The following is a 13,743-nucleotide window of genomic DNA, read 5'->3' on the forward strand; positions in this document are numbered from 1 at the left end:
AGCACACTGTGTCAGACCAACACCTCTTAACTTTAGTGGGTGACCAAAAAACAATTAAATGTGAATTAATTCATAGTTGGTTGGAGAGGACTTGTAGGGCGTGAGTTCACACACTTTCTGGGGGTTCTGGAGCCGCTTCCTTGTTCGTCCACAAAGAGGTGAAATATCTCAGTATCGTCACAAAGAAAAGTTTGCCTGCTAGGCTGCTAACTCGCACGAGCCAGGGTGGTGGTGGTGGTAGTGGTGGTGGTTGGGGGGGAAGCAAAGCAAAGAAAAGATTGCTATATTAACGTCCAGACTATCACTGTTGACATACTGGTTTGCGGTAGTGTGTATTCACTCGGAACCGGGCTTTGTTGGACATTAAGACCGATACTTCTAACTATTTCGAACCGTCATCCTGGGTGAAAGAAGAGTTGCAGCTGGTAGCCACCACTCTCCTCCACCACCACCACCACCACCACTATAGTCTCCAAAGAGCACCCCTAGAAGGCTGCTTCTTGTTTTCAGCTCATCCACCGTTCAGTCTGGGCTGGCCCGAATCTTGATGTTTTCTGGGACGATGTCTGGCCGAAGTGGACATGGACAGACCCGGGATCGAGCAACTCTGGGTCCGCAGCCACTCAGAGCAACAGTTCCGTATCAGCTGCACAACAAAACACGACAACATTCAAGGGATGGCAAGTCAGGTACTGCAGCTGCAGTGTAACTTGTGTTGTACATTTATTATTAATGCAGTGTTTCTCAAACTTTCAAATGTCAAGGTCTGCCCTTAACTCTGGCAGTGTACAAATGGGTTAGGGTGTATTTGGTTCCATTTGTACACTGTGCCAGAGTTACAGACTTGTATGGGTCAATTTAGACCCCCCTCCCCCCAAAGGAACCCACTGTTATAAAGCTATAATTAGGGTGTCTGGAAAATGGAAGTTAATGAATGGAATCCTGTTTTATAATTTTCAATCACAACACAAAACTTAGACCATTTTACAAAGTCTGCAAAGGGAGTCATCATTAGCCCACCTTGATTAAGATATTTTGCATTGAACAGGAGCATACCCAGTAAATTACAGCTACATATTTGATGTAGTTAAGGGGACTAAGTCAGAAATCGCATTGTCCTACATCTCATTAGTCCGAATTTATTTAGGGTTAGGTTTAGGAATAGTTTTACTGAGGTTTGGGTTAGGTTTAGGCATAGTTTTACTGAGGTTAGGTTTAGGTTTAGGCATAGTATTTTTCACCAGGTTAACATCACCAGATTCTGACTAATGGGATGTAGGAACAATGAGATTTCGGACTAATACCATGGCACTAGTTAAACAAATTAGCATTCCGAGCTTAAAATAGCTGCCAATTTGCTGCCACCATGATGTTGCATTATTGTTGGAGACCTTTTAGAACCCAAATTGTCTTTTGCATGTTTAAAAGAAGGTCTGTTTCCTGTTGACAGCAGGGAAGAGCAAATCGCACCAGCTGAGCCCTGGCATAAGGAGGACGGTGTCTCTGGATGCCATTCTTGGGCCCTACCTGCAGGGCCACTGGCCTAAAGAACCAGAGGGTCAAGGCAGCCTTTCTCGGAAGGACAAGTCCACCCAGGTTAGCTCTAAAATGAGGGGAGTCAGTAGGCATTAAGTCTAATTTAAAGGAAATGCAATGCTTCACTACTGGTATTACCATAACCAGCCAGTGTAACACAAACACTTTCTTCTTTTTTTGGGGGTAGGGATTGTTGTGTCTGTGTTGCTAAACTAGGGTCTGTTTCAGGGCCTTTTGGCAGAGTATTAGGTTGCAGAGAAAAGCCTGCAGAGAGGGGAGGAAAGAAAAAAACCCGAGGGGAGATGGAGGGAGGGAGTATCTGGTGTTTGGGTTGCTCTTACAGAGTGAGAACCACAGCCATGTGAACAGGCCTTGAGTCAGCTGACAGGGCCATTTCAGCTGCACCCATGCTCTCTGCAGAGCAGGCCATTGCTTGCTGCAAGCCCACATCCTCCCATTCTGTCTGTTTTCCATTCTCTTTTGTCGTTCTTCTAAGACTGAAAATCTGAATCAACTTTATTGTCACAGGTGTATTAAAGTAGTAATTCTTTGTGTGCTCCATCATTTTGTAGTTGAGAAGGGGAAAAGGATATACTGTAGAGCAAAAAAACACAGGATAGAAACGTATTAATTAATCAAGATATATATTTCACATTTATACAGATGTGTACATAAACATATCGCCATGAGGCAAGATTAAAATTAAGCAGCAGGTGCAGTGTTCCAAAATCAAGCTGCAATGGCCTTTTTGCAACCTTCATAGTGAAGTTTTGGGTAATACAGAGGCTGGTTGTCTCAGCCCACCATCCCGTCGCCTCGGGCTATGGGATTACACAGCACTTGCAAACTGCGAGGGGGAGAGAGAGAGAGGGAGGCAGTGCCAAAGAATGTTTTATGTCAACGGCACTGCGTATTTCTCACCTCAAACGTTTTCAGATACGTAAAGTACTTTAGTGTGGGGAGTCGGGACGGGTCGCCATTTCGACACATCCCCATTCCGATCACCAGGTTATCATTCACCAGCGTCGGCAGGTTAGCTACTCACCAGGTTAGCATTCACCAGCGTCGGCAGATTAGCTACTCACCGGTTAGCATTCACCAGCGTTAGTTTTACTGAGGTTGGGGTTAAGGTTAGGTTTAGGTGGTCATAATAGAGATGTGTCGGAGTGCCGACGTGTAACCCTTTAGTGTACTGTTGATGTTTTAAACTGGGAGGTTTGTAATGTGCCGTCTGGCGCTCATCTTAAATTAGATTCACAACAGAGTAGCAGCCCTTTGTCTCCATAATAATCAACGAGAACACTGAGCTATGGGAATTACACAGGTGAATATAATAATGGTTCATGATTATTCATAGGCGCTTACTGATCACATGTTTGTTTTTTGTTTGACAGGAAGTAATTAAGATCAGACTTTTTAGGGCTTTTGACATAAATACACAAATTGATTATCCCCCCCTTGGCATCTATCACCATTATAACCACAGATATGATCTAAAAGTGTGCAAAACTAATTTCTCATTTCAGCTGGTCTTTTAAAGTGCAGTTCACAAAAGTGGTATATACTGTAGGCATTGACAGTGAAGTTAGTTGTACATCAATCTCAATACTGTGCAATGGTTTAGATGTCCCAATATGGGTTCTTCTGTCAAATGTGCTTATTGGCTGATACCGATTACGATTAACTGTGTTACAAATATATATTTTAGTTCTAACCCCCATGTAGATGTGATATAAGTGCTATCATTGTTGTATAGCTTGGCTAAGGTTAAACCCTTTGTAAAACATGGACAAATGCATACAGAAAACCAATGCCATTTTGCTAGCTCTGACATTAGTGTTGTCTGTGTAGCGTAAATGAGCCATCGTCACGTGATAAATTTCATGGTATCAGATTGGTGAATCAAGTTGTATACTACTCGCTGATACCTGATCCAGCATTTAGACTGTATCGTAGGCATTTTCAAGATATCAGAACTCTTCATTTTGTGTGCAGATGTGATGTAATCGACTTGCTCCACATGCCTTCCCCCCATCTTCTCGCTTCCTTCCTTACATCCACGTTTTAATTTTAGCAAGTTGATGTTGCCATGTCCAAAAACAAAAGCTCTGTAATGTAAGGCATCCATTGCCAGGATGACACATCAGTAGGAATTCTAGGAAAAGAGGAGGCAAGCTATGGAACCATTGCAAATATTGAATTAGACAATGTTTATTTTATAGATCTTGATAAGGAGGAACCATTTGTGGTATCTATTGGAGCAAATATTCATATTCATTCTAAGTGTGCAGGCCCTTTCCTTCATTTGTTGTTATTCATTTGTAAAATGTCACTGTCATCCTTGTTAGCGGCCGCTCGGCTGACCATGTTGTGTTCTCTCTTCAACTCTCCAGACCCCAGACTCTTGGTCGGACAAAACGCAGAGCAGGAAAAATGGACACGGGCACAAGCGCTCCGCATCATGGGGAAACGCAGAGCAGCTACGGGAGGTAAGTTGCCATCCAAATATTTGATTTGTTAAACAAACTTCTTGTAACTGGCAGTTTGGCCAAGACCTGGGTTGAGCTAAACTTGAGTGGAGGTGTAGTTGTATTGGGGAAGGGGTGGGGTTGCATGATGAACTTGGCAAAGATAACGTGTTAAGTATTTTGAAGGCATCGAGTAAATGGGGACCTAGTGATCTTAGAAAGAAGAGGAAGTCCGCACGCTGTTCCAATGCTCCAGCGACAATTTTATTTAGAGATGGAGATCTCCATCTCTAAATAAAAATTTCGCTGGAGCATTGGAACAGTGTGCGGGACTTCCTCTTCTTTCTATGGTGTGTATTTTTGGTTCAGCACCTGTACATTTTTGGAGATGTGCGTGCTTCCCTCTTTGCTCTGACCTAGTGATCTTACCTCAGAATAAACTTTTTCCCCCCTCGGTTTTCACTAAAGCTACAGTCCCATTTCATGTCTCTGTTATCCAAACCACATCATTGTATTACCTCCCCCACAAACAAATCGACCACAGATCCATTGACAGCACATGGTTGCAAAGTCGTGTGGCATGCTGCAGTTTTAGCCCGGCACTTCCTCTCTGTGAATGTGTGTGTGTGTGTGTGTGTGTGTGTACTGTGTGCGTGTGCTGATTGACTGACAATAACCCCTGCTCATCAGATTGCCAAGCTGAAACAGCAGCTGCAACAGCGTACCAAATCTGTCATCTCAGGGGGCCACGACAAAGACCGCCAGCAAGGCTCTCCTCCAGGGAGCTACAGTCCAGGGACTACACAGGTATATATCCTCTACAACATCTCTCAAAGGTATCACCAGTACGCTTTCCCTATACCTATAGTCTTAATAATCCCTCGCAATCATCACCTTTTGGTCAAAAACTGTGGTGGTGTCTGTCATCTGTAGAGACCCTTCCCACTGCCTGTGTTTTCTCATTTTACTTGGATTGGGATGTTTCTGGCTGTCAACCAACCCTTGGGCTGGTGTGGGCATTGGTGGTGTTGAGCTGGGGGGGAGAAGCCAGCTTTCGATTACAAACAAATCCTACTTGTTATACCTCAAGTACACACAATATAATAATATATATATATATATATATATTGATTGCATATTAAAAGCACATACTGTATATGTGTAACCAATTGGTTATGCGTTGACTTGATTGCTGTCTTTAAAGGATCCCTGGCTAATGGGCCTTATATGCCTTACTACATTATAATTGCCCTCTATTACACAAATTTTAAACGCCTTAAATATTTTCTTTTCTTTTTAGACAATGGTTAATCTTTTATTCAAGCCGGACAACGCCCATCATGTCATTTGTGGTCCAGCCCTATGGACTATGGAATGCACGTGCTAATAAAAACATTTAAAATATTGTCTCATATTAACCTTCGGAAGTATTACGTTGTTTTTTAATTATGTTTAGGCACAATTGTTTATTGGTGGACCACACATTGTCAAATGACATCAACTTGTGACAGGCGTTGTCCCCTTTGAGTAAAATATGAACTATTTCCTTTTAAGAGATTCTATCAAACTTAATGAAAGCTATTCAAAATTGTAAACAGCGGCAACATGTATTTTACAACTATGAATGTAACACGGTCAACAGACACATTCTGAAAGCCCACTCACTAGTGTTGGCCTCACAATCCTTCAACAGTTGGACACTGACATGATGATCTCACTGCATTCACTTACTATAGTACCCCATCACAGGAAGTGACTCTAAATGGGCCACTGAGGGAGCAGGAAATTTACCATATCTCGTGTTGCTTCTGCTTTACAGCACAGGCACATACTTCTGCTTTTGGGCCCAGCTGGTTACTTAATGTATTGTGTCACCCTTTACTGATTTAGTTCCCTTTCTAGATCAAAGTGCAAAAAGTTGACAAACAAGAGTTAATAAGCCCAACTTGAATTTAAGAGATAATTACCATACCAACAGCGCACATGCTGTTTTACTGTATACAGACTTAACATACCTAATCTTTGATAATATTTTGTTGCTACGTGAGTATCAGTGTCAGGCCAATGTGTTGACTCACTTGTGAAAAATGTGTGCATGTTAACCAGTTTCTGTTGGATTTGGTTCAGAATATAACTTTATCTTTTATTTTTATTTTTATACATGCATACATTTGCCTCAGTTTTATTTGGATATTAACTCATGTCCACACGTCAAACTCGTCTATGTCTCCCAGTGCCCACGACGCGTCTGATAGGGTTTTATATTAAACTGTAGCTTACTGTATGGGGCGCCTGAAGAGAAACACTCCAATTCCCAGAATGCAATGGGAGATAAAGTGATCAGGAATTCCGGTTCCCCTATACAGGCTGCTAATTTACGCATCTGTAGGGTGGAAACGGGATAGAGCGCTCATTTTCGGTGGAGATGACGGAGGCGCGCCGTCTTAGCATTCACCAGCGTCGGCAGGTTAGCATTTCACCAGGTTAGCATTCACCCGTGTTAGTTTTACTGAGGTTCGGGTTAATGTTAGGTTTAGGTGCACGTCTGCGCGGTCCAAGTTACCACAATGGAGCGCTCCCTACCTCCGGTTCATCCAATCACAAGCTTAAAAAATGGGTTCGGGGCGTGGTTATCCCGTTTCCACCCTACAGAACATAAACTTATATACAGGCCAGTGTTATGAGATTCACAAAATGTATCTTGTAATCTAACTCCAGATCACTTTCATGTTTAAAACGAGCCCTTCCCTACCGGCCGTTACAAAAGCACTGATTGCTGCGATTGTTCATTTTTCTGTTCTGAGTGAAAGCAAATACTATCGCACTGAAATTCCGGAAATAATCAGATTACATTTACTCATATTACTTTTACCCCGAGCCTTGGAAATAAGTAAAAACCAATAAAATATTGGGCACTGCATCACATAAGTACAGAGATTTCAATATACATTGTATTTTAGCCCTTCTGTTACATCATTTAGGGAAAGTAAAATGACACTAATATTCATGTTATGTTACCCTTGATGCAAGTTCTTACGCACAAAAATAATTCATAGGTCATTAGATTAAATGCTAGCACCAGGAAATTAAATTGGCTAAACATGTTTATTTCTTTGTTTGTATCCATGTACAGTATTGGCAGCTTGGTTTGAGTTGTGCTGAAATGATTTTGGACCATGTTTCACCATACTATGAGAGTGAATGGAATCACTACTTCTGGGTTATTTGATTACAGAAGCAATGGCTAAAGATGGACAGCATACCGACGTAACTATGATGTATCATGGCCAGCTACGACCAAAGGTCAACATCGTTTTAACCCCTCTCTCTCTCTCTCTCTGTGTGTTTGTGTGTTCTCAGACTCAGCCGGTTACCACCCCCCTTGCTCCACTGTACGGTCTGGCTCCTCGTCTGCGCCGTAGTGTGGAGGGTCTAAACCAGGAGCTAGAGGGCATGTTCATCTGTCAGCCACCAAACCATCAGCGTGGGGTAACTTTGCCGCCTGCTCCCCTCTCTGCAGCCTTCTGAAAGTGATAGGACTGGATTTTCTTTTCATTGCTTGCATAATAGCCTGACAGTCAAGCTTCTGAAATGGTTTGGCAGTGACTATGTGGAAAGGGAGATAACCTGTGGTTAACCCCTGTGTGGGCAAGGCCGTGGTTGATTGGTACAGCAAAACAGCCTGGGGTTTTATTGCTTGTCTTCTGTCTTGAGGTGATATTTCATTTGGGGGGCAGGGAGAAATGTCACTGTTGCCACACACACGTTATCCCCAACATTAGCTTTCTTGTGGTCTTGTATCATTTGGCACCCGCACCCCTTCAAAAACATAAGCCAAATTCGGGGTAGCTCAGTGTTTAGCATTGTTCCTTCCCTCACAGCAAGAAGGTCCTCGGTTCGCAGCCAACTAGGGCCTTTTTGCGTTGACATGGATTTTGCATACAGGTATTCTCCCATGTTCATGTGGGTTTCCTCCCACCAGGGACAGTACATTCCACCTTGACCAAAAAGCCCTTACCTTAAAGGACAACTTTTTTTTACAAGGGTTCATTTTTTAGATTGTAATTAGAGGGAAAAAAAGATGAGTGTTAAGTTTTCATTTAACTCTTTCTATTGTTTTAGCGATTTTAGTATTTTGATTTCAGTGGTTGGGGGCATGCGTACAAGTGGCTAAATATGTCTTTTTAGACACAATAAGCTGGCAATTTCTTTGTTACTATTTACACCAGCACCTATAAGTCACATCTGCCCATGAAAAAGTGTAGTTCATCTTGGGAATGGGCTTGTGTCTAAAAATACATATTTAGCCACTTGCATGCATGCCCCCAGGTGGGGGCACGCATGCAAATCAAAATGGTTAAAATCACTAAAACGATAGAAAGAAGTGAATGAAAGTATTTTAACACTTATCTTTCTCTAATGACTATCTAAAATATGAACCCATGTTGTAAAAAAACAAAGTTGTCCTTTAAAGCTGCAGCTGTTCCTTGGGACAGTGGCTGCCTCCTGTCCTAATGGTTAGGAAGCATTCCTAGTGCGAGAATGATATCGGGAATCTGATAATCTATTTCAGTGGTTCTCAACCTGTGGGTCGGGACCCCCAGGGGGGTCCCCAAATTATTTTGGGGGGTCCACAAATGATTCACTTAATGTGCAACATTGTTTTCTCACTCAACAGTAAACAAACCAACATACAGTTCAAGTGTATAGAGGGTATCTACACGTTTCTAAAGTGACAATTTAAGGACTTTTTAATACCTCTAAAATGGACAAATTAACATTGGCCAAATTGTCAAATATAAAAGGTAGAAATTGTGAAAATAGCCGATCTGCATGCCCACAACGCCTAGATCGGCTATTTTCACAATAGAACTGCGTTTGCGTTATACAAAATGTAATGCCTCAACTCTTAGTGCTCGTCAGGGTGGGGATAGGGCTGTCACAATTATTACAATCGTCTAATCGCAATTATTTGACATAATCGTCATAATCGTTTCCATGTTGAAAAATGTTCATATATTTTTTTTAAGTAAAAAAATAGTGGAAATAGCAGATCTACAAGCTCACAACGTGTCGCATCGCGACGCGTTGTGAGCTTGTAGATCGGCTATTTCCACTATCAATGTTATTTTTTGTCAAATATGTCAGTAATTTCTTTGTATATTTAGGTTATGTGTCATATCTACCATGTGCAACTTCAAAGCCTAAAAGCCAAACAGAAATGTAATTGTCAACAACAAAAACACAATTAAATCGTTAATCGCAATTATTTGAGAGAAAATTAATCGTCATGTAAAATGTCATAATCGTGACAGCCCTAGGTGGGGAGTTAAAATATGATATATTTTGGGGGTCGCGGCCTGAGAAGGTTGAGAGCCACTGGAGTAAAGGGTGTCTTCGTCTTGTGATTTCAGCTCCTAGAGGTTCCAGATGGCCATCGGGCTCCAGTGCCTCCCCAGAGCTGCAGCAGTGGGTCCCAGAGTGACCCCTGCACTACACCACCCTCTCACGTGTGCTCCTCTTCATCATCTGCCTCCTCTTCACCCTGCTTCTCTCCCTCCTTCCCATCCACAAATTCCACTGCTGTGGAAGAGGTACCCGTGGACCTGGACCACGGTCAGTGTACAATAATGCCCTCAAATCTAGAATGCAGCCTTTAACCCATTCAGTCCTAGAATTATTGAATGCTTTAACCAGTGAAAAATAGCAGATATACAAGCTCACAGTGAGCGTGTGAAAAGTCGTGAAAATGTGTGCAAATATTTTAATATGTACAATAATGCCCTCAAATCTAGAATGCAGCCTTTAACCCACTCAGTCCTAGAATTATTGAATGCTTTAACCAGTGACAAATAGCAGATATACAAGCTCACAGTGAGCGCGTGAAAAGTCGTGAAAATGTGTGCAAATATTTTAATATATTTAATATGTATTTTCAAAGCGAGGGGGGTCCCTGAAACTAAATATTTTGAGATGGGGGTCCGTGGCCAAATACATATTGGGGGTCCTTCACATGAAAACGTTTGAGAACCGCTGACATAGTAGTCTCTCAAGAACAGACTAACTGAGCTCCAGTTAAGTGAAAAGGACCTTTTCTTTGACGATGGCTGGCCAGATTGCTGACACAGAAACATAGGTTTTTCAAAAAACCTTAAAAGGATTCAAAAGACACTTATAGAATCGGGTCAAAATTCTAATTTTCACGATTTTTTGCAGCGCGGCACTCGGTGCCGTGCTGTGAGCTTGTATATCTGCTATTTTTCAATAGTTAAAGCATAAAATAATGATACACAATAATGTGTACCCGTTCTGAATGGGCACATATTGGAGACCATTGGGGTTTAACCACCTAAACACTCTTTTACACTTCGTCCTACGACGGTGTCATGCAGTGAAAAGAGCCGATGTACAATTTCACAAAGTGTCGTCGTGACGCCTTGTGAGCTTGTAAGTCAACAATGTTTGCTATTTGAAAAGTTAAATCTATTGTCTCCGGGCAGTGCCACATAAGTCTGAAGCTGTGTGCTTTTTTTTTTAACTTTCTGTAACATTGTATTAACAAATAAAAGTGACTCTAATCAAATCTTTTATGGACTTTTCATATGAAATGTTTTAATACATGCTTCCTATGAGTTGTATTTGGGTTGACAGTGGCTTAATATTTCCTCTCAATGTTTATTTCTCAGAGCTGATAGAGGGTGCGGAGATGTACCTCCTGTCTCCGTTGGCTTCCCATAATGATGTTGACACCTCCTTCCCCATGCTGCTGTCCTCTTCTCCACGACCCAACAAGAGTTACTGCTTCCAGAGAGAGCCCCCAGAGGGCTGTGAGAAAGTCCGCGTGTTTGAGGAGACCAGGTAGGTTTTTAGATTCAAGTATACACACGCACACAATAAGTGCAGAAGAATCAAAACAAGATTTAAAGCTTTTCTGTGTATGTATTCAGCTTATGTACTGAATGCATTCAAACAAGCAAGTGAAGGTGCTACTGAAAACACAAAATTAAAAAAAGGGAGCCAAAAGAAAATGGCTTTAGTGTTAAAAAAAATAATGTGATTGAACGTAAATTGGTGCATGTGTGACCTCTAGTGGTGCTGGTGGATATTCCCAATGTTTTTTTAGACCATTTTATACTTCAAAAATCTTTTTAAGGCCTGTTGTGCTGGATTGAGTGGGTAATCTTTCTAAACATTTTGCAAAGTTAACTTATTAACTTTTGAAAGCATCCAATAAACACTAGATCTTGGTTAAAAGGTGCTGGTCAGTGTGCCTTTCTTTCTTTTTTACATTTTTATTTTTTGGATTAGTGGATCTCTCAAAAGTTGATGTGGACCGCTTATCACAAAAAAGTTATCTGTCTTGATATTGTGCAGTTTTTTGTTGTTAGTCTGTATAATAACATTTGGTTTCTTATGTCAATTTAAATGTGCTCTCTATAAATACATTTTGAGATCACTGGCTCAACCCGCTGCAACAGGACACATTGCCCCTTGCTTAGTCAGAAGTAAGCTTTAAAATGAGTTTTGTCTAGACGGAGCTCCTGAGCGAGGGTGTGATATGCCCCGGTCCACTGTTGGCTGTCCTAGCTGATGGTACAAGGCAGACTGTAAGGAATGTGTAACTGCCTGATAACTAAAAGCACGCTCACACACTGTGGGCTCCAGTTGCAGAAATTATTTTCAACTAACAAATTACAACACCTGCCCCCGTCCACTTCATCTCTCTTCAGTGTTCCACATCAACCCAAGGCTGCCCTCATCTCCTCATGCCCAGACCCCAACAAGGTGAACTTTACCCCCCACGGCGGCTCTGCCTTCTGCCCTGTCAGTCTCCTCAAGCCTCTCTTGCCCTCCATGGACCTGCTGTTCCGCAGCTTGGCTGTCTCCCCAGCAAGTAGCAGCTCCAGCCTGGTTATGGTCTCCTACGAGTCGACACCCTCCACTGGTAATCTGGGTCTTCACCCAGATCCTCCTATCACCAGTGCTGTGTGACGAGGCCAAAGGCATTGGGGCGTTTTCATTCCGATTACTTCAAAAGCAGGGGGTAGACTATTTCATCATAAAGACTTCTTACCGTCTTCCCACCCAACTTCATTTGAAGGCTGAAATCAAAATTCGGAGACAAGGGAATAATTGCCGAACCGCGTTAATAAATAGCATTGTACCTGTTAATTTAGCCTGGCTAACCTGACTTGATATGACAGTGAGTGAGCTGTACCATGGTCAACATTAGCCAAAACTACCTATTACTGCCCTTTGGTTAACATTTTTGAAAAAACATGCATCGGTAGTTGCCAGTGGCTCTTACTGTAGCAAATTCTAGTTTTTAATTCCAGGTTATTTTTCTACAGACTTACTTGATTCCAGTTGATAATTATTTTGCAAGAGGTGGAATATCCTGTCACCTCAAAATGGTGTTTGTTCCACAGCTTTTGTTCCACAGCTTACTATATTTGAGAAAGAGACAGTCTGCAGACTGATCACTGATGGCTGTATGTTAGAAAGCTTTAACTAGTCTGATAAGATACGTTTAGTATTTTAGGAAAGTGACTACTCTTTTTTTTTTTTCTTTCCTGTATAATAAGGAAATACATTTGGTTTAAAAAATAGTAGCAGTGTAAGGGGAAATAATCTTGTCATCTGCAATTAGAAAAAAGTATCATTTTTATGATATAAAATCTTTGGGCAACTTAACTTGACTTTCTGAAGAGAGAGTCAAGTTTATATAAATTCTTGCACCAAAGAAGTATTGTTGGTCACACATGCTGGTTAAGAGTGTGCTGCATCTGAGTATTTTATTTATAATTGACATTATTCGAACCACAGTCGTATAGCGCGTTGAGGTGCTAGAGCAAATGGCGCCCTGTGTATATGGCCAATAGAACTTCTCTCCGGTCTTATTCTATAGGTGTAATGAAGATACACATTTGTTGGACACGTGTTTGTGAATCTTTCACTTGATTTGGTAATTCTGGAGAAGACTGGCTGAACCTGTCATTTCAATACAAAGTGTTTTGGGTTTGATTGAAGCTATCCAAAATGGAGGAAGAATGTGGTCGAATATAATGGCTTTTAGTATTTAAAGATATTTATCTACATTTCAACTGAAATTTTTGTTTTTAACCACTTTAGATATGCAGCAAACACATTATTTGAAACGCACAAACGCATGAGGTTTATGGTTTATTTTTATGCTTGCATCCTTGGTGGCATTGAAGAACAAAGCATGACAAATCAGTTTGGTACTTTTTAATGAATGGAACATGTTGCTCCGTGAAATAACTTTTTGGTTTCATTGAAAAGCTTTTTTTCTTTTTCTTTTTTTTGAAAATCTTCCTATTTTTGGACTTGCATTATCTTAAGGATGAAACTAATGCATTCCTTAAGCATGTAAAGCATTTTCTGTTATCTTGAGATGTATTTCCTATTTACTTGCGAAATGGAAACTTGTAAATATGTTAATCGGACAATGTTGATATTAGATTTTCTAGTTGGCGTGCTTGTGTGTATTTTCTTAGTTTTGTGAGGTCATACAGCCAAGTTGACTACCTAAATCAGTTTTCGAGGTGTAGACTTGTCATCCTATAATGATAACATTTCTCTGAAGGTGTTCCATTACTTTTTCTCCGCTAAGCTGACAAGATGTTAAAAAGAAAGGGTTTGTTGAGTAGAAATGTTTGCACAAATTGAACAGCTGCTTTTGAGTCACATTTTATTTTTCTATTCACTTTTTTGTATT

The 13,743-nt window shown here is 41.2% G+C and overlaps 1 protein-coding gene across 1 annotated transcript; it reads left to right on the top strand.

The window, feature by feature from the left end:
- Positions 1-562: 562 nt before the first annotated feature.
- LOC308303079 (protein FAM117A-like) lies at positions 563-11,996 on the top strand (the record flags this gene model as incomplete). Its single annotated transcript, XM_080747399.1, has 8 exons — positions 563-689; positions 1,451-1,596; positions 3,930-4,025; positions 4,695-4,811; positions 7,365-7,493; positions 9,419-9,620; positions 10,691-10,862; positions 11,735-11,996. 8 exons carry the CDS (start codon positions 563-565, stop codon positions 11,994-11,996), a joined length of 1,251 nt encoding a protein of 416 aa, XP_080603525.1.
- Positions 11,997-13,743: the final 1,747 nt, after the last annotated feature.

Source organism: Nannobrachium achirus (assembly GCF_963921795.1).
Source record: "Nannobrachium achirus genome assembly, chromosome: 18".
NCBI lineage: Eukaryota > Metazoa > Chordata > Actinopteri > Myctophiformes > Myctophidae > Nannobrachium > Nannobrachium achirus.